The sequence below is a fragment of the Vigna unguiculata genome, chromosome 1 (assembly GCF_037176805.1).
Source record: "Vigna unguiculata cultivar grain cowpea cultivar isolate G323 ecotype 2 chromosome 1, ASM3717680v1, whole genome shotgun sequence".
Taxonomy (NCBI): Eukaryota; Viridiplantae; Streptophyta; class Magnoliopsida; order Fabales; family Fabaceae; genus Vigna; species Vigna unguiculata.
In genome coordinates this window covers 33,288,461-33,299,972 of record NC_140792.1, presented here as the reverse complement: position 1 = coordinate 33,299,972, position 11,512 = coordinate 33,288,461, and the positions used below count along the sequence as shown (strand labels likewise).

Genomic DNA, 11,512 nt, shown 5'->3' with positions numbered 1-11,512 from the left:
GAATTTTGAAAAATACAGTTATCGAAAATTTTCCAAAAAATAATTAGTGATGAATTTTAAAAAAATTCAATTACCGATAAATTTTAAAAAAATTCAATTACAGATAAATTTATTGATGAATTTTAAAAAATATACATTACCAATAAATTTTATCAGGACATGGTCAAAGTTAAGGATGAGACTTTGGAACCCATCTTATTGACAAAATTAAAATTTTTAAATTACGAATGATTTTATTGATTAATATTTCTACCTGTAATTAAAATGTTAAAATCTATCCATAAAATTGATCAATAAATATTGTTTTACAAATGAATTTTTTTTGGTAAAATTTATTGATATTTGTTATTGTTATATTTTCTTATAATGATCGGTGTGTATTATTTAGTTTCAACAAAATATAGAACATGGCAAAACATACACTAATAAGGTTTTCTTTGCAGTTTTGATAACCAATAGCTTTAATTTAAAGTCTTAAAATTTGTATCACATGGATCGAATTTCATTTGGATCATAGTTAAATTATTAAACTTTGAAATAATATATTGACTTATTTATTTTAATAATATTTAGTTTATTATTATATTTTTTAATTTCCATTCCTTTAAAAGAAAAAAATGTTTAAAATTTAAAATAAAATAAAAGCTAATACATGGCGAGAATTTGTGCACCTTTAGTCAGCTATTATAATGTTTAAACATTTTGTACAAAAACTTACTCAATTCTTAAGGGCGATAGAATAACTGTTTAACCTAGCTAATTTTATAAGTATTATCATTGATTGCATATTATTAATGCTTAAAATATTATTTTCATGAAATTTCTTATTTAAAAATATATTTTTAACCAAAAAAAATTTATTCTAATAACAAATTTTGTTAACTAACGTTGTTGTTTAACAGTAGTGAAGTATTTTCATCACAAATAAACTTTAAGTAAGTTGGTAGGCATAATTATGTTGTTTAAAAAGTCAAAATTTAAACTTTTTTTAGTAAGCTCACTTTTAAGTATGTGTTTGGATTTTATTTAAAAAATCACGTTGAATTGAATTCGATTGAATTTAAAAACCAATAACACATTGTAATTTTAAACTAACTGGAATATAAATTGAATTTAACTTGTAATTAGATTAAAAAACATTAAACACGTTGACATAATATTGAATATATTCTAAAACATTTAAAAATATTAAAAATGGTACGTTTTAGGTGTTTTGTATATAAAAAACGAAAATAATTAAATATAATTTTTTAAATTCACTGCAACACATTGTTAAACAAATAGTCCTAAAAACATCTGAAATAAACTTAAATAAACTTAGACAATAAATATGAAGAAAAGTGAACTGTTTTGATTTCACATTTTTTAAAATGAATCTCACGGTATCCCCACATGCGAATCAATATTGCATGTGTACGTAATAAATTAAATCTTGCTAATATTAATTTTCATAAAGTTAATTTAATTATAATAAAAATATCGTAAAAAAAACTTGATTATGATTGATACAATAAATATTCCAAACAAGTTTGACCGACTATTTGTCAATATATTAATATTTTAGTTTGTTGATCAAAGAAAGACAATGTTATTTTATAAACTAAAATTAATAAACAACAAATTTAAAACATTTAAAATTATAATATCAGATGTTTTTTAATTAAAATTAATAGACAATTAAGACATCCAAGTAAGAATAAAATAACAGTAATTTGAAATGAGAAAAACAATTTTTTTTTCTTGGATGATGTGTGAATACACTTTGAAAGTATTAAAATTGTTTATTTAAGAAAGTGAAGAAAATAAAAGGTCCACTCTTCCAATTGCTACATCTCCAAGTTGAATGGTATGAAAGTAACTTGCTACCTTAGTAAAAAGTGAGTAAATTATTACCATATTTCAAAATTAATAGTTAGAAACTTAATAATACCGAAAAAAGATTAAAATCATTATTTTATTTAACTAATTTAACCTGAAAACACGTATGTGTAAGAATTTTTTTTTTCCTTTTATAATATACGCGCAAACATATTGCCCTGATTTCGAGTAATTCCATCAGAAAATATATGCACCGTTAGATGAGTGGACTCAGTATGCAAAACGGACGGAAAATAATCGCTAAGTGGAACCAAAAGCGTGACCAATTTGAATTCAAAATCTAAGTTAACGTTACGATTCCGTAGCTGAGGCTCGGAACTCAAAGCTAACCCCGAACCAAAGCAAAAACCCCATTCTAACTCCAGAAAACAACCACTCTTCTACTCTTCTCACTTTTCTGGGTTCTTTCTTTTTGAATCCTTTGCAAAAAAGACCCGCATAAAAAAGATCATTTTTTGGGGTTCTCATCAACTTGGGTATGAATGCATTTTGGTTTAGGAACAAAAACTAAAGGGCCATCTTGGGTTGTGCTTCTTTTGTGTGATCATTTTGGTTTTCACTCTCATTTCTTAAAACCTTGCAGGAACCGGGTTTTTGGGTTTCTTTTTTATTAATCATGGAGGGTGGTACGGTAGATAAGACTCGTGATTTCAACATGGCTTCAAGAAAAGCTGAAGAAGCGGGTTAGTTTGTGATTTCCTCAGACAAGGCTTTTGCGCTTGTTTGTGTTCCAAGATGTTTACTTGATGATGATTACTGATGAAGAAAAACTTCCATTTAAAATTACGCAGCTTGCAGACGCTATAAGGCAACTCAATGGCTAGAAAGCCTAGTGGGTCCTCTAGGTATATCGAGCCAGCCTACAGAGAGAGAACTCATTTCTTGCTTGAAAAATGGTCTGATTCTTTGCAATGCCATTAACAAGATTCATCCAGGAGCAGTGCCTAAAGTACTAAATTACGATCCTTAATACAATTTATGTTTATTTATTGTATATTCAAATAAAAAGCTATGGTATATTTAACTGAGTGGTCAATTGGTAGCAGGTTCATATTGGGAAGTTTGAGTTTTTCATTTTTATTCTCTCTTTTTCTTCTCCCTACATAATGCTTAAACCACTATTTGATGATGTTTTTTTAAGGTTGTGGTTGTGGATAATCAAATGACGTCACAACCACTTACCTGGGATTCTCAGCCATTGCCCGCCTATCAGTATTTCGTAAATTTACGAAACTTTCTTGCTGCAATGGAGGAATTAAATCTTCCGGCTTTTGAAGCTTCTGATCTTGAAAGGGTATGTTTTTTTTTATAGCTTTCACACTTTCCACTTGCACTTCTAAATAATTCACGCGCAGTGCTTATTTTGATGTATGTAGCTTTGTGCAATTGGTGTAATCTAAAAAGAAAAGAAAAAGTATTTTTATCTCTAAATTTGATAGTGCTGTAGCGTTTGATTATAGATGTATGAACAAGTATGTTGGTTATTTATTTTCAGGATACACTAGAGATGGGATCGGCAGCCAAAGTGGTTGATTGCATTTTGGCACTTAAATCGTTTCAAGAGTTGAAGCAGATTAACAATCAGAATGGATACAACAAATACATAAAATCTCCTTTACCTATGAGAATGCATTCAAGACCTGCATCTGCACCACCCTCTGATGCTTGTAGGCACTTGGATTTGTCTACCACAATGGAAAAGATTCCTCCCTCTGCGAGTAATTTTTCAAATCGAGAAGGTTTAATCTTGATCCCTTAATCTTGTTAATGTATTTGTATGATCTGATTTACATCTGAGATGAAGGCGAGCTTCACAGGATAATGCAAGCTACCAGAGTTTGCCTGTTGCCATCACTTAAGAGGAAAATCAGTTTGGAATGATGACGACTCTTAATATGCTCTTTCTAAATTTTCACTCAACAATCAATTGTTTACATCATAAAATTTGTTTGAAAAAGAAATCAATTACATGATCGAGTGTGGTTGGAAATTTTTAAAGCTTACTCAATGAATAAAAGAAGACTGGGTTTTTTTATCTGGGCTAATTCACTCTAAATCCTTGAGTGAAAACAATGTAAAACTCCAACATACTATTATTATTCATCTCTTGCTATAATGAAAGAAAGAAAATGTTGTTCTACTTTATTAAAAAATAAACTATATTTTGTTTTGATTGCATATGATCAGACAATTGTTATTGGTTTTTCCATTTAGACTTTGTTTGATAAACTGTCTTTGTATTCTTCTGTGCACTTGAATGATTGTAATTTTCTTGCTACTACTGTTATTTGATGCACAGCAGAAATTGTGGAATTACTTGCCAAGCAACTAGTTGACCGTATGTTAGACGCCAAAGAAAATATTGATGGAAATATCATTGCTTCTCTCCGTAAAGAACACCTGGTAGAGGTAAGTAGTAATCATATGAACAAATAAGTCTAATTGAAAGTAGGATTCAGTCAGCAAATGCCTAAACAACACTTTTTAAGGAATCTGAAAAATGAAAAGTTTCTAATGAAAGGGTTTTACTTTTTCTTTAATATTTTATACTTTATATTTTTGAATTTGGTGTGCTTGTTGGCATTTTTCTTAAAATTAACATACTGAAATAAGAAGTAGATTGATTAGCCATCAAGTGTTCTATCTACCACCTAATTTCTTTCAAATACTGCAGGATCCAATAAAGGTTTTTAATCAGATAATGGCATGTTGTAATGGGGAACAGCCACCTACAAGATTGCGTGAGGTTAGTTTGAGTATATCAAATTTAGGCTGGTTCGGATGAGTATTGTTCTCCCATCCTTCTTGCTGAAATTGTGTGGGATTAAGATAAAAAAATTGCAAACAATCATACTTGGTTTCGTAAGCCAAAGAGCCAATATTGTGGTTAGAGTGAATGAGTTTATATTGATTCATAGAACTTACCACTATTGGCTGCCAACTTGAAGTCGTGTTAAAGGACAACTGAATAAGGCTTATTTGTCTTTCTAGCCTAGCATTCACTTATATTACACTTTGCAAGATTCTGAAACGAACATTGATGATATCATGGTTTATTGCCAATATTCTCTTTGCCTCAGCTGTCGCTATTATTCTTGACCTAATGTAATTGCCATTGCTTCTTAAGGATTTTGATAAAGAACAGGGGTTATCACTTCATTCCACATCTACACAATCTGATGCTTTATCTGCTCCTGACAATTCTAAGGTAGCTTTTCTTTTCTGTAATATATTTCATACTAGAATAGTTACGAATGATGGTTAAAACATAGAGTAGCAGTGAATAATTATGTTCAAAGGAAAGAATTGAAATGATTATCATAGTTTGACATGTTAATGTGGCTTACCAAATTTTATCCCATAAAAAAAATGTGTTTTTACCACAACATTTAGATCATCAGTTTTGTAATGCACTGGGTATAATTTATCTCAATTTTGGATTCTAATTTGCCCAATTTGCAATTTGTACAGCGTTGCCAAACTTGTCCCGGAAAATGCAAGTGCAGCCAGGAGCATCTTTTAAACATGCAGGAAAAAGAACTTGTGGTATGCATTTGTACAACTTGTTTCACTTTAAGCAACGAATTGGAGTTATTTTAATTATAAATCAAAATGTAGAACTATGCTCAGTGTAGGAGGGCTGAATTACAATTTAACAAACAGATAAAACAACTGAGAAGGTTATTGCAAAATACTGTGTCTCGCTACTCTTTATAGTAGTTTTTGTCTCACTGAAACTTCAATTGCTTTCTGTTGCACGTATACTGTTTCTAGAGTAAAGAAGAGGGAAAACATCACATTCAGTGAAATAGATATGCAATAAACTAGAGTGATATCTCTGATGTATAAACTTGTTCTCTAGTGATTTAGGAAATATGAAGGCAATTGTCCTTTTTGTGCCAGGTCGTAAAAATCTGGTTATTTCTGATATTCGTTCCAAGCAGAACCTAAAGGGATAGTACTGAGATAATTCTTTGTTAGAAACACAGATTGGGTCTACTGCTTATGTTGAGGTGTGTAAATTTCTTTTTTCAGGATCTCAAGGCTTTGAAGTTGAAAATTAAGAAAGAGTTTGAAGAGATGCAGTCACAGTTTCAAGGATTTTTTTATGACATTGGTATGAATAACCATTAACTTTGCCAGTTTTTTTTTTTAAACCTCATCGTTGGCAAAATAAGACTTAGTTGCTTTTCGTTGCTTACTTTCAATGGCTACATCTCCTCACTATAAAAATGATGCATGTTGGTTGAGTTAAATGAGACAAACATCCATCACTGTATATCCCAATGATTTTAAACTTCATCTTTCTGTTACTTAGCTTTTTGGGGTTGGTGGGGTGACTTTCTAGAAAATAAAAATTAATGGGGTGATGGTCAGGTTAAAGAAATGTATCAGTGTTTTAAGAGGTGAATTGCTACCCTGTACCTGTCTATACACAATGACCTTTGCTTCTGAAAATTCTGTTAATAGCCCTGTGTTATGTTGCTTCATGCATTCAGGAAGTCAAATACAGGAGATGTCAACTAAAGCTATTGGATATCACAGAGTAGTAGAAGAGAATAGGAAACTATACAATATGGTCCAAGATTTGAAAGGTTGAAATACTTTTAGTTTTGATTATGTTTAATGTATAATGTCACTTTCTTTTTGTGTATTCTTGACAATAAGCTAGTTTTGAACTCAGGTAATATTCGAGTTTACTGCAGAATCAGGCCATCATTCCGGGCTGAATCAAGGAATATTGTTGATTTTATTGGGGAAGATGGTTCTCTATTCATTTTAGATCCATCAAAAACACTGAAAGATGGAAGGAAACTTTTTCAGTTTAATCGTGTTTTTGGTCCAACGGCTGGCCAAGGTAGAGTTCCTGAAACCAATAGTATTTTGAACCGGTGTGACTACCTTTTTCTCTTACAATTTTTTTGTTGAAATTTACCGATTTGTACTCAGATGAGGTTTACAAGGATACTCAACCATTGATTAGATCTGTGATGGATGGATACAATGTTTGTATTTTTGCTTATGGCCAAACTGGGTCTGGGAAGACTCACACCATGGTAAGATACTGAATATCACTCTGCTTCAGTTCCATCATTGATTCTAAAAGAAGAAAACCAAATGAAAATTGCATTTCAGATAGGAAATAAACTAATATCGCATCACTATTGTTGCCACTGGTCAATGCAAGAACCTGCATGCAACGACTGTTCATTATGTTTGCAGACTGAAAACCTAGATGATTCAATAAATTTTTTTTTTGCTGCAGAGTGGTCCATCAGGTGGAACATTTAAGGATATGGGAATCAATTATCTGGCTCTTAATGATCTGTTTCAAATGTCTAATGAAAGGAATGACATCATAACTTATGACATTTATGTTCAAATGGTTGAGATTTACAATGAACAAGTTAGAGATCTACTTGCAGAAGACAAAACTGACAACAAATATCCTTTTCATATTCATTTACATTTTCACACTGTTCTAAAGAAATAAGCAAGAGCAGGTTTTATTCATAGTCCGCTGATCTTAATATTTGTAAGTAATTTGTCTCCTTAACTAAACCTTAAATTAGAAATCCGGAGCTGCAATGACGATGGGATGAGCCTTCCAGATGCTAAATTGCGTCCTGTGAAGTCTACAAATGATGTTATAACCCTTATGAAACTTGGTGAGGTTAATCGCGCTGTCAGTTCGACTGCAATGAACAACAGGAGTAGTCGTTCCCACAGGTGAATTTCTGCTTTTCTTATATGTATGTATATATATTGATATTATCTGGGGTTGTTTGAGGCACTGATAAGGCTGATCAACGTGTCTCAGTGTACTTACTGTGCATGTTCATGGCAAAGATACATCCGGGAGCTCCATTCGCAGTTGCTTGCACTTGGTAGACCTAGCTGGAAGTGAACGAGTAGACAAGTCTGAAGTTACAGGGGAAAGACTAAAGGAAGCACAATTTATTAACAAATCTCTTTCTTGTTTGGGAGATGTGATCACAGCCCTGGCTCAAAAGAATTCTCACATACCTTACAGGAACAGCAAACTCACTCTTCTTTTGCAAGACTCCTTAGGTGCATGCTAATGTCATTTTCATTTCTCTCTTCCAATTCCAGCTTTTTCACTTTTGTAGAAGTCCACCATTGTAGGGTGAGATGATGTCACAGAAAAGCTTTGGGGACTCTACTTTTATTTTTCTAACCACATGACTAAATGTTCGTTAGTAATGCGTTTTCTCTTGCAAATTTTGCATTAGGTGGACATGCAAAAACATTGATGTTTGCTCACGTGAGTCCGGAAGCAGATTCCTTTGGCGAAACAGTGAGTACTTTAAAGTTTGCTCAGAGGGTTTCCACTGTGGAACTTGGGGCAGCCCGTTTGAACAAAGAAAGCAGTGAGGTTATGCAACTTAAAGAACAGGTTAGAATGTAAATTTGTTGCACAAACATTTTGTAACTTTTCTCAAGCCTGAGAATTAGACCCTCACTCAGTATCATTAAAATATGCTAAGAGTTGAAGTGTTGAGAATCACTCTGTTCTAAAATCAAATAAAGTCAAAGTGATTGAGTTTCCCTCTATTTCACATGAATACTAGGTTGAGAACCTTAAGATTGCATTGGCAACCAAGGATGCTCAGAGAATGTTCCAAAGAAATAGAGAGCCGCACACTCCATCAGAGAAAACTCCATTGCCCTCTCGGAGACTTAGCATTGAGAACTGCAGCGCCATACAGACCCATAAATCTGTGAGTAGAGAGGATAGAAGTGGAGCTAAATCACCACTTTTGTTACCTCGTTCCAGAAGATTAAGTTTGGAAGGTCCAAAAACTATCAAGAAAGATGGTCTACAGTATGAGCCAGTATCAATGCAGAAATATCGCCCAATGCAAGATGTAGAGGCCGTGTCAAAACTAAATGGCCAGTTCAGCAGTGGCAATTCCAAAACCCCTCGAAGTCCTACAAGCATTTCCTATCAAACGAGATTGATAAAATTAAATGATGGCATGCAAGTTCATCCTATTAAACTGCCTCAAACACCTGAACCATCCGTTCGGGATGGAAATGATGCACATGCCTCTAAGGTGATGGGTAGCACAAATGGCAAAGGATCCCAAATAAGAAGATCCTTGAGAACAATTGGGAAACTGATCAATGGCCCTGATAAGAGGTGTGTTCTATGTTCTAACTGTTAACTTATATGAGAATTTTCTTATAAGAAGTCAAGTGTATAAGTTGATCTTAACTTATGGAGAAGTTTAATTTTTTTAGTTTCTTTTCTTTTCTGGAAGTGTTTATGAAGATTATCCATATGTCATCCTAGAGTTTTAAGCTTCCTCTGTGAAAATATGCAGGAGCCAACATGTTGAAGTGAAGTCACCCATGAAGGGTACTAGCCATAGAAATCATGTAAAATCACCCATCAGGGGCACTGGCTATACGAATAATGTAAAATCACCAATTTCAGCTGTTGACAAAACGAATAGGAGAAAATCTCTAACTGGGATTCAAGCACCACTGCCAAGCAACTCACGTAGATCTTCACTTGGAGGAAAGCCAGTAGCAGCATGTAAGTTAAACCTATAGAACTGCTATTTTACATTGATGCTGTTATTCAAAATACTAAGGCAATAATTTTGTGTCATATCTGAAGATGATGACAAGGAGACAAATGCTAGAACTCCTCCTCCAAATCCTCATTCAGACACCAAGACTTCAAAACGGTGGCTGTAATCAGTGACTGTGGTGCTTCGACTTGAAGCTTACCAACATTTCTTTCTGACTTAGTTTAGAACAAGCTCCACTTTGATGGGGAGAGTTTTGGTTTCATGATCAAGTTAACAACAGTGTAAAAAATGTCACTGAGTATTTATCTCTCTGTCTCTTTCCAAAGGGTCTTTCTTTGTAATTACAAAAAATCAAGAAACTCAAAAAATGAAATTAAAAATTTTCAAGCTCGTGCATGTCTGAAGTTCTTCTTTACTCTAGCAACAAGTGGTGACCTGTGTATCACATCAAGGTCGCAGAACACTGTTTATGAACGTAAATGGTAATAATTTTGAGACAACATAGTATGGTGGGAAAGTTTTGTACGTAATTTGGAGCCCAATTCCAGTTGCCCACATGGGTGGAGTCTTGGAATAGAGGACTATCGTGTGATAACGTGACAAGTTGAGTCATTTTCTCTCGTTAAGATAGAAATCTAAAAAAATGGGCCATGAACTACCAAAATTTTTCCAATGGTTATTATTATTTGTTGTAGGAAAAGATAGGAAGAGAGATAGACAAACATAGGAGTAAATTATATTAAGCACTTTATGAAATTGCAATATATCCAAATATGCTTTGTTCTGAAATATTAGACTTTTGTGATGTGAATCACAATTGGATTCTCCCACCACAATTCCATAGGAAAAGGTATTAGGAGTTCGATTTACATCAATTCATTCATAATTTCATAATTAATTCTTATAATAATTTAATAATTTGTTTAGAAAAAATGTATATTGAATATTTTATATTATAATAGGAATATAAATAGATAGAAAAGTGTATATTGAATATTTATATCAATTAATTCTTAATAATCATTTAATAAAATTGAATATTTCTATTATAATAGGAATGAATATATCTTCCATTATTACTATAACTCAACAAGTTGAGTGGATAAGTAAAAGTGGAAAAACAAACAATTTAATTTAAATGACCATCTAGTAAATTTGTGTTTATTTGGTATGACTGATTTTTTTGTTAAGACTTTTTTTATGGGATATACATTGGGGATATTTATTTCCAATTAGTCATCAACAATTCCTTATAAGAGAGGATATCATTTCCGACCAAAAACTTGTAAGACTTTAAACTCATATCTAATTAAAGTCCTAATAATTTTCTCCTCAAGATTAAGTTTTACAATGTATTTTTAGTACAATAAAACATATTTGTCTCTCACTTATCCCAATTCATTTTCTTTTATAGGTTAGTCTAGTTTAATGGATAGTGAAAGGACTATTTTTTTCAAATTGAAAAAAGTAAATATTTAAATAATAATAATAACAATAATAATAATAATAATAATAATAATAATTATTATTATTATTATTATTATTATTTTAAATTAAAAAGAAAATATAAACTTTTGAAGTTTAAAATATAACTAAAATTTGTTTTCATTTTAGATATATAATGATTTAATATATAAATTATAATACATGGATATATTTTACCACTTTTATATTTAAAGATATGATTATTAATGTATTTGATTCATAAACTAGTAAGTTTATGAAATTGTGAACTTCACTCATGGATAAAAAAGAAAAGTAGTAATTTAGTCCACAATTTTCTTTTAATTTGATCCGGCATTTTTTTTACAAGACTTTTAGAGATCAAACCCATTTTCATATCTCTATTAATAATGAATATTGGAAAACAAGATAAAATGAGTAAAACAAGTTGAGTATAATATTTTAATTTCTCTTGGAAATAGATTTAAAAAAAAAACATTTGGTAAAAAGCACTACAATTGTGATTAAAACCCTCATCATACATTGTCTTGATAAATGTTGAAAAAATAATTAACATTACAAAATATTCAACATAAGTCAATCCATAATACTAAAGTCTGTTCCAAAGC

General features: G+C 31.6%; 1 protein-coding gene across 1 annotated transcript; it reads left to right on the top strand.

The window, feature by feature from the left end:
* The first annotated feature begins 2,228 nt into the window (after positions 1-2,228).
* On the top strand, positions 2,229-9,830 carry LOC114176286 (P-loop nucleoside triphosphate hydrolases superfamily protein with CH (Calponin Homology) domain-containing protein). The gene is made up of 20 exons (XM_085671693.1): positions 2,229-2,354; positions 2,462-2,561; positions 2,670-2,827; positions 3,020-3,172; positions 3,374-3,617; positions 4,178-4,287; positions 4,553-4,624; positions 5,006-5,086; positions 5,350-5,424; positions 5,914-5,995; positions 6,378-6,473; positions 6,563-6,736; positions 6,829-6,935; positions 7,145-7,320; positions 7,444-7,608; positions 7,700-7,950; positions 8,133-8,296; positions 8,472-9,043; positions 9,228-9,442; positions 9,527-9,830. Exons 2-20 carry the CDS (start codon positions 2,495-2,497, stop codon positions 9,604-9,606), a joined length of 3,042 nt encoding a protein of 1,013 aa, XP_085527819.1. The 5' UTR covers positions 2,229-2,354; positions 2,462-2,494; the 3' UTR covers positions 9,607-9,830.
* The last annotated feature ends 1,682 nt before the right edge of the window (positions 9,831-11,512 follow it).

Excerpts from the sequence above, each read along its gene's own strand:
- LOC114176286 (XM_085671693.1), top strand. The coding sequence starts at position 2,495 with ATGGAGGGTGGTACGGTAGATAAGACTCGTGATTTCAACATGGCTTCA. Across the intron at positions 2,562-2,669 it reads AAGAAAAGCTGAAGAAGCGG|CTTGCAGACGCTATAAGGCA; the intron begins GTTAGTTTGTGA and ends AAAATTACGCAG. Across the intron at positions 9,044-9,227 it reads ATCAATGGCCCTGATAAGAG|GAGCCAACATGTTGAAGTGA; the intron begins GTGTGTTCTATG and ends GAAAATATGCAG.